Source organism: Trypanosoma equiperdum (assembly GCF_001457755.1).
Source record: "Trypanosoma equiperdum strain OVI genome assembly, contig: ctg_873, whole genome shotgun sequence".
Classification (NCBI taxonomy): Eukaryota; Euglenozoa; class Kinetoplastea; order Trypanosomatida; family Trypanosomatidae; genus Trypanosoma; species Trypanosoma equiperdum.
Window position 1 is genome coordinate 1 of NW_027124835.1, and position 10,252 is coordinate 10,252.

At 48.7% G+C, this 10,252-nt stretch overlaps 5 protein-coding genes and 1 pseudogene across 6 annotated transcripts; all 6 read right to left on the reverse strand.

The window, feature by feature from the left end:
• Positions 1-727: 727 nt before the first annotated feature.
• On the reverse strand, positions 728-1,417 carry TEOVI_000414700 (uncharacterized protein; the record flags this gene model as incomplete). The annotated part of the gene is made up of 1 exon (XM_067226948.1): positions 728-1,417. One exon carries the CDS (start codon positions 1,415-1,417, stop codon positions 728-730), a length of 690 nt encoding a protein of 229 aa, XP_067083049.1.
• A 580-nt stretch (positions 1,418-1,997) lies between these two features.
• Positions 1,998-2,429, reverse strand: TEOVI_000414800 (Uncharacterized protein family (UPF0220), putative; the record flags this gene model as incomplete). The annotated part of the gene is made up of 1 exon (XM_067226949.1): positions 1,998-2,429. The coding sequence occupies one exon, from the start codon at positions 2,427-2,429 to the stop codon at positions 1,998-2,000; it is 432 nt and encodes a 143-aa protein (XP_067083050.1).
• A 558-nt stretch (positions 2,430-2,987) lies between these two features.
• TEOVI_000414900 (uncharacterized protein) lies at positions 2,988-5,297 on the reverse strand (the record flags this gene model as incomplete). The annotated part of the gene is made up of 1 exon (XM_067226950.1): positions 2,988-5,297. The coding sequence occupies one exon, from the start codon at positions 5,295-5,297 to the stop codon at positions 2,988-2,990; it is 2,310 nt and encodes a 769-aa protein (XP_067083051.1).
• Positions 5,298-5,620: 323 nt separating this feature from the next.
• Positions 5,621-6,397, reverse strand: TEOVI_000415000 (uncharacterized protein; the record flags this gene model as incomplete). The annotated part of the gene is made up of 1 exon (XM_067226951.1): positions 5,621-6,397. One exon carries the CDS (start codon positions 6,395-6,397, stop codon positions 5,621-5,623), a length of 777 nt encoding a protein of 258 aa, XP_067083052.1.
• A 544-nt stretch (positions 6,398-6,941) lies between these two features.
• Positions 6,942-7,784, reverse strand: TEOVI_000415100 (uncharacterized protein; the record flags this gene model as incomplete). The annotated part of the gene is made up of 1 exon (XM_067226952.1): positions 6,942-7,784. The coding sequence occupies one exon, from the start codon at positions 7,782-7,784 to the stop codon at positions 6,942-6,944; it is 843 nt and encodes a 280-aa protein (XP_067083053.1).
• Positions 7,785-8,342: 558 nt separating this feature from the next.
• Positions 8,343-9,698, reverse strand: TEOVI_000415200:pseudogene (annotated as a pseudogene). Its single transcript has one exon. A coding segment is annotated over exon 1 (1,356 nt).
• Positions 9,699-10,252: the final 554 nt, after the last annotated feature.

The window sequence follows — 10,252 nt, forward strand, 5'->3', positions numbered from 1 at the left end:
AGCCCACGTTCCGTGTGTCGGTGACGGTATCCTTCATCCGCTATTGGTGTGCCAGTGGAGGAGAGGTTAAAGGAATCCAATTCACCCAACACAATGATATTATTGTTGTGATCCACATGATGCACTTGTGTGCCAAGGTAATCCAATTTCACACCCGTGTTGGTGTCAATCCCACATGACCCAGTGATTAATGCCCTGAAGTTTTCTACGGTTTGTGGCACTACATCGTCAAAGAGCTCAAATACCAGTCGTCCGCTGAGAACGTCATCAATAGACATATCCAGGAAGGCACGGCAGGAGTTCTGTTCCTCCTTCATGCGATGACTCCGCTGGTAATTTTCCCATTCTTTTAAACGGCGCTCCTCCACATCGTCGTAACGACTCTGAAGTGTCGCAGAGTCTTCATCATTTTCTGGTCGTTGTAACCTCGAATCTCCCTTTTTCCTGCGGGAGTGCCGTACACCTTCTAGTTTTGTCGTTGACATCAAAACAATCACTAGGCCTATTCCGCGCTGAAGCAAGATGTCGAATAAGTGAATGCTATCTCAATCCTCTGAAGTTTTAAAATGAAAGCCGAAGAAAGAGGAGAAATAAAGGATGGAAGAGTGAGGGATGCTGGGCGTATTGGTAGTGTAACCATAAACACTATAGGTGATGTGAAAACAATGATTCCCTGAAGCCTCTTGGGTGGGGGTAAGGGAAGATAAAGGAGGAGAAAGAAGATCAGTCATCCCTTGCCGATGGACTGCAGCCACGCGGAGTATGCCTCATTCACGTGTTGCTTACCTCCATAGGATTCCTTGAATTGCCGATCAAACTCCAGGAACTTCCGCCGAGTGATTTGCCCATATTGAGGTAAACCTTTTGTATGTTTGTTAAGATCCTCGCGCTGGATGTATTTCGCCGCTTCCTCTGAAAATCTGTCATTCATCCAGTTGTCCTCCATATGCCGCTTCCGCAGATGAGCATAAGGATCGCCCCTAAGTGAAGGGGGAATGAGTGCTTCCTCAAGTAACTTCACCACCTCGTATGAAATGTATTTCGCCACACACGTGTCTGTTGGTTTATAGCGTCGGTACCACGGCGTACGCTGGAATTCCTCGACAGTAGTCCACGTGTTTAGCGATGAGCGGCAGCCTTGTGTTTTCCTCTCAAAGATTTCACTCATCTCCCGCTGCACCTCCGCCTCACACCATCCTTCTTTTTTGAGGATGTCCATAACGACGTCTTCCATACGGTCTGTTAGTTTATAGCGACAAGACCATTCCTCCTCCCGCGCAACGGGACGTGGGTTTCCTGTAAGCACGGGGATATCGCGCATTTTGTGACTAAATCCTAGCTCCTTTCCGAACCGTGTGGTGCTGTCGAATGATCTACCGAACTTCACTAACACGGCAGCGGATCTCACGCATCGCATCTTCCCCCCTTAGTTTGGGAACGTTTGTCACGATAAATGTTTCCCTCGCCACTTGCTTTGTGTATATTTGGTGGCACCGTTGCCTCTGTCCTCAATCAGTTCGCTATTTCACTCCCTTGGTCCCACAACTGTACCTCAAATACTGCTGCTGTGTATGTATTCCCCTTTTCTTCTTGTGCTACTGCCCCCCTGCACGTGTATGCGCACCTTTGTTCGGTATGGTCAATGGCAAGAGAAGAGAATGGTATCCCAAACAAAAACAAATGTATGTGCGAATACATATGCGTCCATACACTCGTGTAAGGTGCGCAGCGTGGCGTAGGCTCAAAGAAACCCCTCCGTTCACATGTGTGGGCGCACAAATGCCCCTGCATGGAAAAGTTGAGAGTTCACAACCGGTCACAACTGATCGTCTTCACCTTCTTCATTCCCTCCTTTCTCCACTCCAATGGAGCAGCTACGCAACAGCAACAATATGAGCGGGGAAAACATCCTTCCGCTTGTCAATACCTCCACACCCAATCCACAAACACTAACTAGCACCCGAGGTCACTTGATGTTTTCAACAGTTGTGTCACTTTTACAAACCAGTAACAGCAAACTGTTTTGCCCACAAAAAAGTGCAGCCGGCGAGCGACACCAAATTCGTAAAAATCACGAGTGCAACGCCCGGGGCAGCCCTCGTTCGCCCCTGCAAGCCGCTGAAGCTCTTATGGCACACAACAAGTGCGCTAGTGGCAGAAGTAACGCACAATATCCAACCAAGTAAGACGACTCCCTTTGCACTGTTAACGTTGTTCCTGATATCCGTAGGAGAGGCACGAGTAAGCAACACGAAACCCACCACGGAGATGAGAGCGGGAAGCAATAACACCAACGATACGCGGTATTGTGCATTTGGTTCCCCCCGAGCGACAATGATTAGGTCGAGCAGCAACATAAGCGCTGAACCGAACATGAAACCAGCTACCCCGAAGGGTGTCAGCAACGAGCGCGGTGTTAGTTTGCTCATTGTTCCACCCGCAGTTACGGTGTATCCTTCGGTGACCTTGAATATTTTAGGCATGAATAGCAAGCAACAAACAAGGTGGGGGGAGAGAAGAAAGAGCAAAGGAAAAGAAAAGAAGAGCGTGACCTGGAAGTGCACAACGGAGAGGAGCAAATACTTCATGGGGTGTATCAGGGTCGCATGCTCCACGCGGAAGTGGGACAACCCAATAGGCCGCTGACTTCCACACTGGTTCAGTTGCTGCACTGCCGACTCCGGTTTGAGGGTTGCAGCGTGAAGCAAGGCGTTTCTCTCCCTCTCTTTCCTCCTTCTCAACATCCAAAAGGGGGGGGGGAATGTACGTTTCCTTTCTCCCCTTTATTTCTCCTTCGGGTGCTAGTTGCCTTCCTTCCCTTTTTGTCCCAATTACGGAGTTCAGTATCTCGGGCAGCAACAATGCAAACTGCAGACACATTAACTAATCACTTACACGCTAGATGAAAGCGACCTTAGACAACAATTAAGTCGGTTTAACTGCTTTGCCTTCCCCCTTACCTCTCGGCACCCACAACTTTGGAGGTCTCACGACAATCTCTCGAGGATGTCCTGAAGTTGTGCCGACACGATTTCGTCAATTCCATCGCTTTCGCCACCTACCGGAAATGAAAGCACTGGGTCCTGTTGCAACTCTTCCAGATGATGCTGACCCTCCGAAATCTTGGTTTCATACGATCTTATTTTCTTCAACAGCGTGGCCTTCCGTTCAGCAATGACATTGAGTTCGTTAGCGAGTTTCTCACCGGCTTTCTTGAGCTCCTTAATGTCGTGGGTGAGTTCCTTCTTTTCGCGAGCAAGATTGGTGATGGTGCGCTTCATTTCTTCAATGCCCCTTGCCATCTCCGCATTTTGCTCTTGGGCTTGTTTGATAATCTCTTGTTCCCTCTGGCGTTCTAACTGCTCCCGGCGCTCGCGTTCGGCCAATTCCCTTACGATGCGTTGCTTTTCGCTCTTAAAGCGCTCCAAAATATCGTGAAAGCCCTTAGTTGCCCGCTGTACCGTATCCTTTCGTGTCTTCTCCTCGTCTTTCAGCGTCTTCGATATCTCCTGCTTAACTCTTTTTTTCAATTGCGCAATCTTTTCATCCTCGATGAGTTGGCGCACCGCCCTTTCGTCTACTTTTGGTCCGGCGGGTTTATCTTTGTTGGATACATTCTTCGAAGAAACGGTCGTCTTGGGAGCCTCTACGATAACAATGCCAACCTCAATGGTGATGCTGTCATTTTCCTTGTGCCAGAAGCCTTTGCGCGGGTTCAGCAACTCATCGAATCGGGCAACGTTGTTGAATCCCCAATCATTTTCCTGCGACCTCGCGAAGAAACGCTGTGTGCCCTCGTTGCAGATAGAATCGTCCTTACTTAGGTGGTTGATAACCGATATTAGAAACTTGCAGTACACTGTCTCCGTTTGGCAGAGGTAGAGTGCTAAATTACTCTTGTTTGCCATACAAAGAAGGCTCCACTTCATCTGACCGAACTCAAACTCGGGTGAGTAACGACGCTCACTGTCTTTGGGTAAGAGGGATATATTTTCCACCTGAAAGGTGATAAACCCCATGTCACCCTTACACCGCATCAGGGAAGGCGGAACCGTGAAGGCGAGTGTCTTTTGCCTCTTGGAGCGGGATTTCCTAGCACGAACGCGCTCCCGTGGGAAAGCAGCGAAGACGATGGCCTCGCAGAATTTCTCCGTGGAATTCGTGTCTGGGACCGAGACTCCCAACTCGGAGGTGATTCTTTTCAGTGGTTTGAGTCGGAGATTGGTTAAGACTGCAAGAAAACCCATTGCTACCATGCGCTCCCACATTTCTTCCACCTGCGGGCTTTCTTCCCACAGACCCAACATGTGGCTCAGCGCATGCTTCAACTGCTCTGGAAGGGACTGAAGAAAATCAATGCTTGCTGCGGTCTGAAGGGGTCCCGTCTGCACGCGGTTGGTCATATCCTCAATGAACTTGTGCTTGTCTATGAGAGCGCAAGCCTTTTCGCACCCAAGCCGAACGGCCGTTTTGACTATTTGAACAATGTACTCACGGTTAGAAGAGGATGGTTTCACCTTAACCTTCGCGCTCTCGCTCATCTTTTTTAGCGAGTCGTTGGAAAGTGGCTCCATAAAGCTTGTTAGGTGCGACACTGCCTCTCCACTTCCCGATGAGCAAAGAGAGGTAACATCCACGTTTGCGGCTTCCTCATCACCTGCTTCATCTTCCCCAGACGACGATTCGGCAGGTGGAGGCACGGTACGCTGCTCCAGTGACCTACGACTCGGAAAGGTGTACGTGGTGGCCCTAACGGTGAGACGCGGAGGGGCGAATGGGCCGACGGTATTGAGAACGGTTCCCTTATCATCCACAACCTTCTTTTGTTCGATCAACATCGTTTCGTCATCCTCACGTTTCTTGCGGAGTTCTTCCTTCTTCCTTAAGCTTTGTTCTTGTTCCCTTAACATAGGCTTTGAACCGCCGTCAAAGTCGTCATCACCCCCGCGTTCTTCGTCCGAGTCAAAAATGCTATCCGTCTTGAAGTACTCTTCCTCGTCTCTAGTAACTGGGTACTCACGTGGAGCCACATTGTCAAAATAAGTGTATGGCGCAGCACGGTGAGCTGCCGACATGAGCGAGTCCACCAGGGGTTTCAGCATGCCCCAAATAACATTCTTATACTCTTCCGAATCATTGTTTTCCTGTGCACGGATCAGCTCCTTTTCCAGAGCTAGCGTCATATCCAGCCCCGTCGACCCTCTGATTGGGGACTCGTGCGCGAGCCGGTGGAGGATACTCCTATAAAAGTCCTGGTCCTCAGGTGCTAACAGCGGTTGCGAATACTGGGGATCCATGGCCTTCTTAACCTTCAACGCTTCTTTAACTTACTTTTCAGCCAACTTTTTCCTACTGTATGATCCGTCAACGCGATCGAATACAAGTGTCGGCACAGGCACACGTGTTTTCATATATGCGGGTACCGGTGCACAATGAAGGGAAGTCACAAAGTAATTGAAGAAAGCGCAAGAGTGAGGGGGAAACCATACATGTCGTAAATATTGTGGGAAAGAACGAGACTCAAAGGGGTTACTTAATAAAAGGGTCGATATTATGACGTATGACTGTGCATTTACACACACATACAAGAGGCAAACAACGAGAGACACTTCAGTATTCGTCAAGACGTCGACGCTGTTGTCGCCTCGAGCTGTGAGCCAGCCTTATGTTCCTCTTCACCAGCAAGGGCTTTACTGCTCGAGGAGTCGGTAAGGACCTCGTCGGCCCGCTGCTGAACGTCGCGCGTTTCATACCACCACATGAAGTTGACCTTCCCGTTCAGGTCAGTATACGGCAAATAGTCTATTTCCCGCTGTTGGAATCGGCGCAGGTACCTTGTGGTGTTTGCTACCTCCTCCTCCAGACGCCGCGCGTGCGCCTCCTTCGCCTCAACATTCATTTCCCTAAATTTCTCCGCGTATGTGGAGGTTTCCGTTGCGGCCGCACCTCGCAAACCTGAATGGGCGTCCACCGCCTCTGATTTTGCTGTGACGATCCTCTGTACTTCTTCATATCGCTCGCGTGTAAGGAAGCAGAGCCACTCATTGGAAATGGCATCCCGCTCAAATGTGACGAATCCCTCCTCGCGTGCCTGTTTTAGCACCTCACGAAGATGCCTCTTACTATCGAGCACGATCTCCGGGTCGTTCGTGCAGTGTTCCCAAAGGCCTCCTACCTCACATGGCTGATGCCGATAAAGAACGCCAAGTACAAAGTTACGGGGGATGGTGCCAACATCGCGTGGAATAGCCTTGGTACGGAAGCGCTGTTCCTCCGTAAACTTAAAGTTTTCTGGAATGCGCTGTTCCGGCCAGTTCTTCATTTTAGCACCGCGGTAAACAACTCCATGCGGTGTATGCACGCCGCTCTGCCAACGCGCGATCAAGGACCTCTTCATGACGGAGAAGTCGCCGCTGCCGCAAGGGATGGAACGGATTTGCGGGGCGCTAACACAACGAACTATACGAGGTAACGGAGACACAACTAGAGAAGACCAGAAAAACACGTCCGAAGTGTACAAACAACACATGTGTGTGCTGCGCCAGCGTTAACATGGAGTTAAGCCACAATGTAAGCACGATCGAGTAACAACCCAAAAAGGAAATTCCCATCGGTGGTAAAACACGAAAACAAAACTTGCAAGTAAATACCGACACTTGCACACGACAGTGAGCTGCCTTGGAGCTGTCCGGGCGTGATTTTCTCGGATCCGCGTACCGGTCACCGCCTCTAGGAGGTTCACAATGGGACGAAACAAACAAAAAGAGAGAGGGATATCGGTAATACTGTGACAAGCGTAGGTGTAATTAAGGGAGAGAGTGGAATATAAAAAGTCTTGTGATGATTTAAACTTATCGTCTTCCTCAAGGACGATAAATAAATAAATAAATATATATATGTATTTACAACGCTCGAGCAGTTAGAAAAGTCACCACGGAACACTAAGTGAGGTTCTTACTTCGCTCGGGCGTGGGACCGGGTTGTGAGGTCATGAATTGGAGCACGCGCTTGGAGGTTGGAAAACAAGCCATCAAGCAGAGAACGTATGCAATACATTTCAGGAAGAGAAATCCCAGCTGCCTTACGTGACATCCTCCAACGAACTGCCTCGCCTCCTCCGCCGGGTTTACGCTCCGCGACGGATCTAAAATCAACTTTCCCTGCGTGATACGTGTAAACCCAACTGAGAATCCCAGTAGGGGCGTTCCACTCAAGTAAAGAAAACTACCCGTTTTGTTCCCGCATTCATCCAAAACTGATACCATGGTGAAGTGCATAAGTAGAGGAATACTGACATCGAACCCCTTTCCCAAATGTATCACATGTGGGATAGAGCGGAAGGTGACTTTGGGTGATATCCATCCAACTTGCATACGAATGAGAGCCTCAAGCCTTAACCCCCTCCTCGATTCTAGCAAGCAGCGATACCGAACTCTCGACATGTTTCCCTCCTTGTCGCTCACTGTTATTTGAGCATTGGGGTTCATAGGTTTTCCCGGGCCGGCAGCTATGTGTGGGTCAATGGCCAGAAAGAAACCTGAGACACGGATGGGACCCTTAAACGGTTCCTCCACACGAAACAAACCCTTAGTTCCAAAGACGGGGTGATCTGTGGGGAGTAACCGACGGCTGCTCTGCGCAGTTGGGAGTGTGGCCTGTTGTTGGCCGAAGAGGGGATGGCTGGTGCTTAAGAGGGTACGCCTGGGACGGGCGGGTTCTCCCCTCTTCCGTGTCCATAAATGAAGGGGAAGAAGCCGCCTCCAGCAGCGCACGTATGGTGCCATCACTGCGCTTAGGACGAAAAAAAAAAGGGGAGGGAAAACTAAAGAAGAAATGAGAAGAGACAAAAAAGGAGAAACATCACGTGGAGGGGGGAGGGGAGAAAAGCGTTGACAAAGACAATTGGACATGTAGATAACAATGGCAAAGTACGGTTGGCGGCAAGCGAAGCAACCTGCAGCTGTACGTGTACCATTTTGATAGCTTTGGTAATAAGACGTTGTTGAGTGAAGTGTGGGAATAAATCAGCCACCGCCTTCATATTAAAGCAAAGAGTTCAACGAGAATAGGAGAAAAAAACGACAACAGTGAGTGAGATAGGGTCCAAGAAAGGGGTTAAACGTGAATAAATGAACCAGCACAGGGCATCTGCTTTCTTTTTTTTTTGTAGTGTATTTGAGTTGCGTCTCAGTAAAAGAATTATTCCCCTACCGGGAACAAAAGGAGAAAAACAGCAAAATCTTCAATAGCACAGCGGGTCGAAGAAAAAAAGGGGCAGAGGAGTCAAAAGTCCCTGCCTCCCTTCCCGACATTTAGGGAAAAGGGGTATATCAAGCAGGGATCTATGAATTTCTTGTCGCAAGGCACATATCCAACCGCTCCATAATATCCTCAGGCAACTGCGGAAGTTTGACAGACTTACGGTACTCTTCAATTGTTTCCCTGTACTTAACGCAAAGAAGTCGGGCAGCAGCAAGACATCGACTAGATGATATACCAAGTTTACCCTGAATGTAATTAATAGCACTTTTCCCTTCGACCATATTTGTAGCCAAAATACACATGGAAAGCATCAGAACACCCAGTGCCGTGACATGACTGGGTAATTGTATGAATTCAACATGTAGAACGACTTCCTGGACGAGCACTTGACACTGATTCAAGAAGCGTTTATTAATATTACGCGGAACAACCAAAGTGCCACGCTCCACAAAAACGAAATTGACCCCTCCATTAGATAAACACAACCGGCTCTCCCTTTTACTATCCACGTACAGAGAGCGTAACGGCGTGTCGAGCGGAGTGCGGCGGGTAACAAGGACGTTTTCCCCAAACACCTGAAAAACTTCGATGTTGTTGCTTGCAGGAATTCCCGCAATTGCGCACAGTTGTGGGACAATGCTTGTGATGATGCAGTCCTCCGTCGCCTCGAGGCGCTTCCACTTGTGCACATCCTCCTCTACTACAAGAATATTAAGAATGACAATCTCTCCGGGTTCTCTTTTCACCACTGAACCACATGAAACGAGGTCTTCGCTTCCGAGCATGTGCAGTTGCAAGTAAAGGTGGTTGATGACAGTTGTGTGTGGAAGCCGCCACTTGAAGAAACAAAGTATTGTTTCCTCCATCTCCAATATTTGCTCACTAGAGTAGGCATCATCGCAAACGCGGACAATTTTCTTAAGTGAGGGTAAGCTATTGTCCATCTCCTCAAATTTCGCCGCATCCCACAAACATGTCGCCGCCGCCAGTTGACACTTCTCAATTGGGAGTGTTTGCAAAGAGCCCGAAATGAAGGCGTCCGTCAGCTGTATGGCAAGGCACAACGTCGTCCCCTTCAAGTTCAAAGCCACACAAACGTCACGCAGCCAGTTCGTAATTATCTTCCTATTCCTATAGCTATAAACGGACTTCTTAAGTTTCTTAATGTCGTCGAGTGGTGTCATTTCCTTCTTTTTCATCATTTCAAATATAGCGACATGCGACACGGTATCACCCTCTCCCGGATGTGACTTATAGTCAATGGAAGAAGGATCCCCGAATGGCCCCGGTATGGAGTTTAGCGTCACAGTTGTACGTATGTTCATCGTGACCGCCCGCGATATAAATGTTAAATGTTCCGATGACACCACCGTAACGCCCAGCTTTTCCTCCCATACATACACACATATCCAAAATGTATGAGGGGAATGTGACATAAGCAGAGGGAGACGAATACCACATGAAACCACCAGCGAGGTGAAGAGAAGGGATAAGGGGAGTAAGTCGAGATAATTGAGTAAAGACAAGTAAAATGTGGTCGTTTCTCCCCTTTTTTAAATATTGAACTGGTATGTGGTGCCTGCGTCGTTGGCGGAGGTAAAGTGGCCAACAGAGGCGAAGATAAATTATCCGTAACAAATGAACACGAGTTTTCTTTTTTTTTTTTCTGGAAAGAAATTATGGAGGAGAAGAAGAAGGAACCAAATAAGTTTTCGGCTTCACGTGCAGAAGTACTAATGGCAGCTACAAATCCTCATCTGCGAACGTTGATCGTACCTCCCCCCTCCCCGGCAGCTCCTTCTATTCGCAATGGTGCTGAGAATTACGCCACTTTACGCACGTGCGGCTCACTGTCCCCTCTTTTTTTCTTTGCCATTCACAATTTTGCCCCCGTCTCGTCCACAACAATCCTTTCGTTTCGTTTCTTTACCTGTCACTCCTCCATTACCTCTTCTTCTTCCTTTTTGGCACTTGGGGGACCGCTGCTATT